At 33.6% G+C, this 9,206-nt stretch overlaps 3 protein-coding genes across 5 annotated transcripts in view; all 3 read left to right on the top strand.

Moving 5' to 3' along the window:
• The window catches only part of LOC107481058 (protein C2-DOMAIN ABA-RELATED 1), a 1,713-nt gene extending 338 nt beyond the window's left edge, over nt 1–1,375 (top strand). Inside the window, exons 2-3 of the mRNA XM_016101266.3 lie at nt 526–621; nt 772–1,375. Of these exons, the coding sequence (XP_015956752.1) occupies nt 526–621; nt 772–1,062 (387 nt within the window). The 3' untranslated portion in view covers nt 1,063–1,375. The remainder of the gene's footprint in view (nt 1–525; nt 622–771) is intronic.
• Nucleotides 1,376–1,887: 512 nt separating this feature from the next.
• On the top strand, nt 1,888–3,870 carry LOC107481057 (protein C2-DOMAIN ABA-RELATED 1). Its single transcript, XM_016101265.3, has 3 exons — nt 1,888–2,093; nt 2,839–2,934; nt 3,306–3,870. The coding sequence occupies exons 1-3, from the start codon at nt 1,983–1,985 to the stop codon at nt 3,594–3,596; spliced, it is 498 nt and encodes a 165-aa protein (XP_015956751.1). The 5' UTR covers nt 1,888–1,982; the 3' UTR covers nt 3,597–3,870.
• Nucleotides 3,871–4,106: 236 nt separating this feature from the next.
• LOC107481056 (protein PTST, chloroplastic) lies at nt 4,107–8,272 on the top strand. 3 transcript variants are annotated; one of them, XM_021139095.2, is made up of 9 exons: nt 4,107–4,428; nt 4,551–4,596; nt 4,776–5,088; nt 5,589–5,678; nt 6,192–6,260; nt 6,601–6,706; nt 6,898–6,986; nt 7,383–7,495; nt 7,610–8,271. In XM_021139095.2, the coding sequence occupies exons 2-9, from the start codon at nt 4,577–4,579 to the stop codon at nt 7,710–7,712; spliced, it is 903 nt and encodes a 300-aa protein (XP_020994754.1). In that variant the 5' UTR covers nt 4,107–4,428; nt 4,551–4,576; the 3' UTR covers nt 7,713–8,271. The 3 variants fall into 3 exon arrangements, with proteins under 3 accessions (XP_020994754.1, XP_015956750.1, XP_015956749.1); XM_016101264.3 differs by having other exon boundaries at nt 4,109–4,333; nt 4,747–5,088; nt 7,610–8,272; XM_016101263.3 differs by having other exon boundaries at nt 4,109–4,333; nt 7,610–8,267.
• The last annotated feature ends 934 nt before the right edge of the window (nt 8,273–9,206 follow it).

Raw genomic sequence — 9,206 nt, forward strand, 5'->3', positions numbered from 1 at the left:
TCGCTTTCTCTTTTTCTTCTTTCTTTTTTTTTTTTTCTGGGCATTCAACAAAATATTTGGTCTCTTTGTATTGTGGTATTGATCTTTTTCCTCCCTAGTTTTCCTGTCTGTAAACTCTTAATTTGTTAATAAATTAATATTTTGTTTTGAGAAATTAAATCTTCTCAAAAATTTTTATTTAAAGTAAAGTATGATTTTTTATTATATATTTTATACCCTAAAAAAAATGGAAAAGATTCATTCCAAATTTTTGATACTTGAACACCAGAGTTAATTTTGACTTCACCCCATAGTCATGATTTTGAAACATTGATTAATCTGTTTTCTTCCTTGTTTTTATAATTTTTTTAAAAAAATAAATAAATACAAAATACAAACCAAGCTGGGAAAATTTATTTTTTTAATTCCCAAAGTAGCCCTTGCGTGTTTCTGTTTTCTTTCTTCTTTGTTTTTCAACGCAACTTTATTATCTACTATAACGATAGCACCTTAACTCTTTGCTCCATTAATTAATGTGTCATGCAGAAGCTGAAGACTCGGGTAGTGAAGAAGAATCTGAACCCTGAATGGAATGATGATTTGACTCTCTCCATTTCAGATCCCAATCTTCCAGTGCACCTAGTAAGTATTCCTTCTTGCTACATGTAATCCAATTTGTTACATTCATTAAATCACTCTAAATAGTATTAGAAATTAGTATGTGAAACCAACTACACATGTAATTAGCTTAATGGAATTATGAATAAGTACTAATATGAGAATGAATTTCAGCATGTATATGACAGGGACAGATTGAGCTTTGATGACAAAATGGGGGATGCTGTGTTTGAGATTGGTCCGTTTATTGAAGCGGTGAAGATGCGTCTGCATGGTGTCCCTAATGACACCATAGTTACAAGGGTGCAGCCTAGCAGACAGAACTGCTTGGCAGAAGAGAGCCAAATTGTGGTGAGGGATGGCAAAGTGGTGCAAAATATGGTTCTCAGGCTTAGAAATGTGGAGTGTGGTGAAGTGGAACTTCAACTTCATTGGATTGACATTCCTGGTTCCAAGGGCCTCTAGAAAACACTTTCAGCTTTCAGCCTCAAGGAATGTTAATCTTCTAATGTAATCACTTTTGCAATGTTTTAGAAAGTAGAAACAGAGTTGCACCGGTTTATACCGAATTAGTGAAAATGGTAATATGTAGTTTAATTAATATTTATTAAGACGTTTTAAGAAACCACTAAAAGCTTTTCTGCCCACCTGTAAGTTATCGAAATCAAAGAGTTGTGAGTTTGTTACTGCCAGAATTATCCAAGGGTAATTTGGGAGTTCTGATTTGTGGTGTGTGTTGAACGTTGATTGAATGATTGTTGAAGTTTCGTGCATAGAAGATGACAAACACAGCTATGTAGGACATGCTTAACAATCTTGCACTCTCTACTGATCTCAAATCCCCACGTTTCTTGTACCTTTTGTTCATTTCGCGTGACTTGTGAATTGGGGGAAGACAGAAAATCTAGAGTTAAGAGAAAGAAATAAGATTAACAAATAAAAAGAAAAAAACTTGGTGATTTCATTTTTGTCTCATTGTTTTTTGGTAATTGCTGTTTTCATTTGTTTAATAGGTACACAATCAGAGAAATTTAAGATTTTAATCCGTTTCAATTACTAAACAGCGTATAATATATCTAAAACAAGCAAATTTCCATGCTCGTCCCCATCCAGTTCATGTTTGTGGCCACGAATAACAACATTGTTATTTGTTAATACTAAATTGTGTAACTAGTATTCTTTCTTTTTTGTTTATAAATTTCCCCTTTTTTTCGATTGGTTCCTATTAATAATAAATATAGAACATGTCAATGTCAAAGTGGGAAGTGGCAATAAATAAATAAGGCAGCAATATTGGGTGCTTTTGTGGCAGAGGTGACCTGCAACTATATTCTGTCCCAGTTCTATATCATTCTGCCGATTTTTTCTCTGGATTTTTTTCCACAATGGAGCACATGATGGGTCTGCTGAGAATTCATGTCCAAAAAGGGGTTAACCTTGCTGTAAGGGATGTACTAAGCAGTGACCCTTATATCATCATCAGAATGGGCAAGCAGGTTCAACTTTCTTCATTCTCTTGCAAAATTTTTTTGTCTCTTGTTTGTTCTTCTTGCTGGCCTCTTTTGTGTTTTTCTGACTGTTTCTTATGATTGTTCATCTTTGATTCTTTGCTGTTTTCTTTTGTCTGTTTGATTTAGTTCTTTTGCTCAAGGCATTTGTTCTCTTTATGGCTTGTTTGGTGTTAATCTTTCTTTTTTCTTCTTCTTTTTATTTGTGACTTTAAAATGCCAATTAGTTACTTTAATTTCTTATTCATAGCAAAAGTCTCAATATCCCAATTCTGATGCTTGAACACCATAGTGAGTTTTGACTTTAGTAACACAATGGAACCTGTAACTTATTTCCATCTCCTCATAATAGTTATATATGATTTTGGAACTTTGTCAACTGGTGCACCAAATTTTATTCTATTATTTTAATTTTTGGTCTTCTATTATCCAAGAAACCTAGGAAAACAACTTAGAATAATATAATATTTTTTTTTCCTGAGGTAACCTTTGAGCTGCAACATGTTCATCTGGATTATAAGAAATTAGGAACCAAATCCATAGACTTGTTTGTTCAAATCATGTCTTCTTACTAAAGGCATGCTGAAATGGAAGTGTAAGGGACAAGCAAAGCTATATTTTCTAACTTTATGCTATATCATAGAATGGAGAAGTTAGCAACTATGTGGGGTTTGTTGTAATATACAATCTGTAGCATCTAACTAAAAATTCTCCATAATTATTGTTCATGCAGAAGGTGAAGACTAAGGTGGTGAAGAAGAGTATAAACCCTGAATGGAATGATGATTTGACTTTGTCTATTTCAGATCCTAGTCTCCCAGTACAGCTAGTAAGTATAACTATTCTTATAGCAGTTTCTGTCATTGCTTAAGAGAAAATTCGTAAGAAAATTCTATTAAAGATAATTTAAAAAAAAAATCTATTATTTTGAAATCTCTATATTTTTTTGTCCTGATTAGGTACTAGTCCTGTTACAGACGCATATTATGTTTATTATTCACTGTTATTATGTGACAGTAATCAAGATGACACTATCGTCTCACAGTTTAAGATCATAACATATGAATTGGTTAAATTTTATGATCACATTCTAAGGAGTAACACTACATAACATATGAATTGGTTAAATTTTATGATCACATTCTAAGGAGTAACACTAGAAGAGTGGAAGTACTAACAGTGTGAATGTGATTGATGCAGTTTGTGCATGACAAGGACACATTCAGCCTTGATGACAAAATGGGGGATGCTGAGTTTGATATCAGTCCGTTTGTGGAAGCGGTGAAGATGCGGCCGCAAGGCGTCCTGAACGACACCATAGTCAAAAGGGTGCAGCCTAGCAGACAGAACTGTTTGGCAGAGGAGAGCCACATTGTGTGGAGAGATGGCAAAGTGGTTCAGAACATGGTTCTTAGGCTAAGAAATGTGGAGTCTGGTGAAGTGGAGCTACAACTCCATTGGATTGACATTCCTGGTGCCAAGGCTCTTTGAACACCTAAAATGTGTGGACAAAAACATTAGGACATTCCATTGAGTTGGTTTGTTGTCTAATAAAAAATTAGGACAAAAACATAGCTCGCTTCTTGTAACATAGTCATCCTTACTCCTTAGTGTAACAACTGCTACTGGTGATTGAAATAGTTCATAGAAGTACTTGTGATGTTGATCTTCAATAATGTGAATCCTGTGCAATGTTCTAGAAAGCAGAAACAGAGATGCTGATGTTAATGGTTGCTTATAAATATATTTCCATTGGTTTGAGCAACGTTGTTTTGTTCGTTTTATATTTTATAAAAGATGATCTTCATCATAAACCATAATAAATGTTGAGGCCAGGGACAAAAAGTCATCTTATCTTGTTGCATTTATTATTAAAAATATCTATAATTAATGCTTTTAATTACATAAAAATATCAATAGAGTAATTGGGTATTTTATGTGTGGTGTGTGTTGAATCTTAATACACAGAATAAGCCAAAGCAGCTTCCATCATCCACTCTCTAATCTAGTGATCTGAAATTCCCACGTGTCATAAACAAATTTACATACTGGCCCCTGATCCATATTGATGTTTTGTTTGTGGCCACAGAACAGAACTGAATTGAAGAATTCAACACATGAGTGAGTGAAGATTGAAAAAGTGCATCACAGCATCACTATAGTCTATTCTAAACCCAGAAATAGAAATCACTACGCAAAACTTGTGCAGTTCGGGCCACACTCTCTTGGTATGTCTTTAATTCCCTACCTACACTCTCCTCCAACGCATTACATTCTTTTCTGTTAACACTGCAATGGATTCCGTAGCGAGATTATGTTAATGGTGAACCCTATATTTTTACTTTATGTTAGCATTTCCCTTTCAATCACACCATGCTGTAATGTAAGATCCAACCTATCTCCATGAATAGATCTTGATTTTTGGTTCTCTCCTCTTTCTGACAGGGGAAGTAAAAAGTAAAAACCTCTTGATGGAAATGAATATTGCAAGGTAAGCTTTAGCTGGGAAATGCATGTTGGATTTTGTTTATAATATTCTTGATATTAGCAGAATTTATAATCATAACAATCATAAGGCAGTAGAATTTCGTTTTAGGGTTATTGGATTTTGCATTTGAGGTTCTGACTTATGTATTAGTAGTTATCACTGTTCTTTCATAATTTGAGTAGGTGTAGTCCCAAAACAGAGGGATTATTCTTTTCCAATACTTCAAGAACAGTAGGATGGGAGAACATGCAGAAACTTCCGTATAATAATGTGGCTGTCCAGAATCCAAGATGGACCTTGCGCAAATTCACATCGCCCTATCGAGCTTTTACTGCAGTGTGTCCAAGAAGGTCTTTTTTCTGTCGAACGCGTTCCATGGCAACTAGTTTGGAGGAATCTTCATCTTTACAACCTGGAGAAAATTCCACTGAGGATGAGGATCCTTATGCTGAAGAAGAATCGGAAAATTTGGCACAACCACTTACCAAAGAACAGGTATTCCTTTTTAGTCACTTTGTAGTTGTCATTTGTTGTTTGATGAGAGATTGTCCTGTCTTTATATATCTTAAACACTATCTTTGCATCTCATTTAGTATGACTGAAACAAAATTTGATTCAGTATTAAAATGCTTGTATAACTGACATTTAGAACAAACACCCTTGGGAGTTAGGAGAGAATGATAGATGTAAGTATCAAGGAACACGAGTACTATCAGATTTTCAAAAGTATTTTCAGATGAGTTAGGGAAGATATTTCATGAATATATGACCAATAACAAAGGCAAGCTCGTATACAATAATAGAAGTGGCTTGAATTTGATACAGTGAACTTGCTTGTTTACTGCAGTAATCCGAGAATACTTTGTTGGGCTGACAATGCTTATATTTAAGTAATAAGAATTATGTTTTTTTCTTTTTGCCAGAGTGGTTATACTATTCTTGATACTTGGGTTAATTATCTTACAAAAATCTCCCATCCCAAACTTTTTAAACAGATAATGGCTCTGCTTGTTGATACTGAAAGAGAAAAACTTACGAAGAAGCTTAGTGAAGCCAACCAGCATAATCGGTTCCTCAAAAGGCAGGTGTGTGCATATACATGTGTTTGCATTGTTTTTAAATCGAAATCTAGGTGAAATTTTCCTTATGATAGCATTTTCCCTTGTTTAGGAAGTTTATGGTAATAGCACAATACCTTATGTTCTGAGTTTGATTAAATCTTTTACAAGATGGGCTTATTTGAGTCTAATTGTAAAAAGATTTATGTGGAGAAGGCATGTCAGATGTGGGCAGATGGATCTAGCATCTTTCTAAGTATGATGCCAGTAAAACAAGACAATTAGTTTTGGTTTTGTTGCTGTTAAATGGAAATAGATCAACAGGAAACATGAATGGACATCCAAAGTGGAAAGTAAACGTGGTTTGATAAGTTCATTTGGCCTCGACAATTTTCATTGTTATGGTAGTTGATTTATATACGGGGTTAGTGCTGAAAGAACATGACTTAACTACAATTTTAGTATGTCTTGGTTAAGAGTTATTTGAGGCTACTGATATGGGCTTTAAACTAAACTTCAAAATGGTCTCTTTCTCTGCAGTTGCATATAAAGGAAGATGCATTGGTAAATTTTAAAAGTGAGCTTGCTGTCATGGAACTTGAAGTTCAGGTTTACATCTACTGCTATCTTTTCACTTTTTGTGCCACCAACAGATAGTCTTACAGGCTCCTAACAAAAGTTGGGATGATAATCAAAACTTACTGTCTGTAGATAGATAAACATGAAATGGAAATGAAACAAGCGTACAAATTTTATATTTTGTTGAACCAAAAATTTAAAATACAAAATGAATTTGAGGATACAAAGATACTAATCTTTAGTTAAAATATCTTGAATTTTAGTGTGAGCAGTACTAGTTTTCCTGAGCAATTTTAATGTGGTGCATACAAGATTGGTCAAGCTGTTGAGAAATGTGGGCAGTGGTATGATATTGCTTACTTGGGTGCAGGCTTTGGTCAAACTAGCAGAAGAAATAGCAAAATCTGGTATTCCAGAAGGTTCAAGGAAGATCAACGGAAAGTACATTCATTCTCACCTGGTTACTCGATTAGAAGGTATGGTTTACCCTGGTTATTCCTCCTGATAAGCTCCATCTTATATGGTTCACAAGTTATTTGAGGACAATTATATGCTGGTTTGCATGTGAAGTTAGCAAATACAATTAATGGGAGTGCATCGTCACACCAAGCATTTCCCCTTTATATGTACTAATTGGTGCAACATGCAATTGTTTTTGCCTACATAGCTGTACATGAACAATTGATGGAACAAATAAAGGACGTTGGTGCGGCACAGTCCAAGAAGGTTTCTATTTTTTGGGTTGGAATGGCTGAGGTAAACACATTCAATGGTAGACTTCCAAAATGTTGAATGAGAATTTGGTTTGAAACTCTGAATCATAGATAATGTACTTTCACTACAGTATTATTAATTAGGGAAATGCTATTCACACTTGAGCTCCTAGTACCAACATCACATCAGACCTTAAAATATGAATTTTAATTTAATAAAATCAAAACACAAACAATCCAACCCTGTATGCTTGAGCTTTCTACCAGGGAACCCTAATGATCACATAACAATATCTCTCTTACCCTTGCAACACTTAATGCTAATGCTGTCAAAATATATAGCTTTCTATAGATAAGGGCATAGTTGACTTGCATGGCATAGGTAGCTAGCTTGAATCATTGAACTACTGTTATTTCATAGATTGCTTGTTTGATTCAGAGCGTGCAAGTTATGGGGACCTTTGATGGTTGGAGCCAAGGAGAGCACCTTTCACCTGAGTATACTGGTTCTTACACTAGGTTCTCAACAACGTTGATGCTGAGACCCGGGAGGTACCTACCATATTTCTCATCTTGCTTTAACGCTATATATTGAGCTTATAACAGTTAATACTGTATGGTCTTCTTCTCTAACCCCCCAAAAACCCAAAATATTACTATGTGTAGGTATGAAATCAAATTCTTAGTAGACGGTGAATGGAAGCTATCACCTGAGTTCCCCATTATTGGTGAAGGATTAACCAAAAACAATTTGTTAGTTGTCGAGTGAATCATGCCTGTTATGTTGATTAATTTCAATCCTAGCAACTTTTTGAACTCTGCAACTATATTTAGCTTAGTTTATAACCTAGTGAGTTTATGCCAATGCAACGTCATAAAATAATTGAGTTATTTGTAAAATTCAGCTTGTTCTGCATCTATGAACTTTTCATGTAAAAGACGTTTCTTTTTACTACTATGATTTTGGTGGGTTTTAAATGGTTCATTCTGTAAGATGACATTGAACCAAAAAAGTTAGACGAATTATTGAAGGGTTATAAAACTTTAATTTGGACTTGTTATGACAATGCCAGCGTGAGACTGAAAGCGAGATAGTAACTGATTAAGGACACAATGTGGCGCCATGCATGCCATCTCCTGAAAATCTCAAGTCAAAGGAAAGAATTATTTAGGAACTAGATGCCAAGTTTGATAAATTTGTTTATGGTAAACAAAGGCATAAACGCAACTTTCATGCTATTCCTTACCTGCTACACCATCCATTTCACTGCCACTAATACGGTATTATTATCCTTTGCCTGCTCCATGCAGCAACCCCTCAAAAAGAATCCCCCTTCACCAAATGACCTTCCAACTCTCTCTCATTATATTTTGTTTACTTTTGTCACCCTCATGTCCACCTAAATCTAGTTAATTAAATAAAGTGGATTGTGGAGTGAATATATATAGAAAAAGTATAGGAAACAAGGAGAAACTAAACAAGGTGAATAATGAGAATACTAGTTAACAATGTTGATTCTTAATTACATAGTTATTTCTTTTGATTTGGTTTACTCATATACAGTTACTAATGACTAAATATTCAATTCACTAGGTGTGCAGATGGTTATCCTAATATTAGGGTTTAGAGGGTAATTTGAAAGTGGAGTGTTTTTTTTTTATTTTATTTGGTCAATTCTAAAGCTCATTATTCACAAAAGTTATTGTCTACCTAACAAAACTATATATATAATTTTATTTATTTGAGAAAACCCTATTATCAAGAATTCCACTAACTTTTCGTGTATCATTTTATGAAGAGGATGATAATAAGATACTTTGCCGTGTAAATAAATATAAGTTTCTATATGTGTATCGAAGTTATTTGTCATGTTATAGAGTAAACAATGGTCGTCTTATCAACAAGAAAAACTAAATAAAAGAATTAAATACATCTAAAAAATAAAATGGAGATTTTTTTGTAGATGTTACAGATTAAAAAAGGGCAGTATTAGTTAGTATTATTAATTTCTGTTTATGAAATCTTTTTAACCTTTATTTTTTGAGGATATAGGATTAGGATTTGACATTTAAGATTTAAAATTTATGATAAAAAAATATTTTAAAAAGATTTGTTGCTTTTGGTTAAAAAAATTAACTCCCTAATTGAATTTTTAAAAATGTTCATATCAAAATTTAAGTACTAAAATTAGCCACTATATATATGTGTATAAATATATATAATTTAATTTATTTTTAATATGTATTTTATCTTTTCATATAT

This window comes from Arachis duranensis, chromosome 3 (genome assembly GCF_000817695.3).
Source record: "Arachis duranensis cultivar V14167 chromosome 3, aradu.V14167.gnm2.J7QH, whole genome shotgun sequence".
NCBI classification, from domain to species: domain Eukaryota; kingdom Viridiplantae; phylum Streptophyta; class Magnoliopsida; order Fabales; family Fabaceae; genus Arachis; species Arachis duranensis.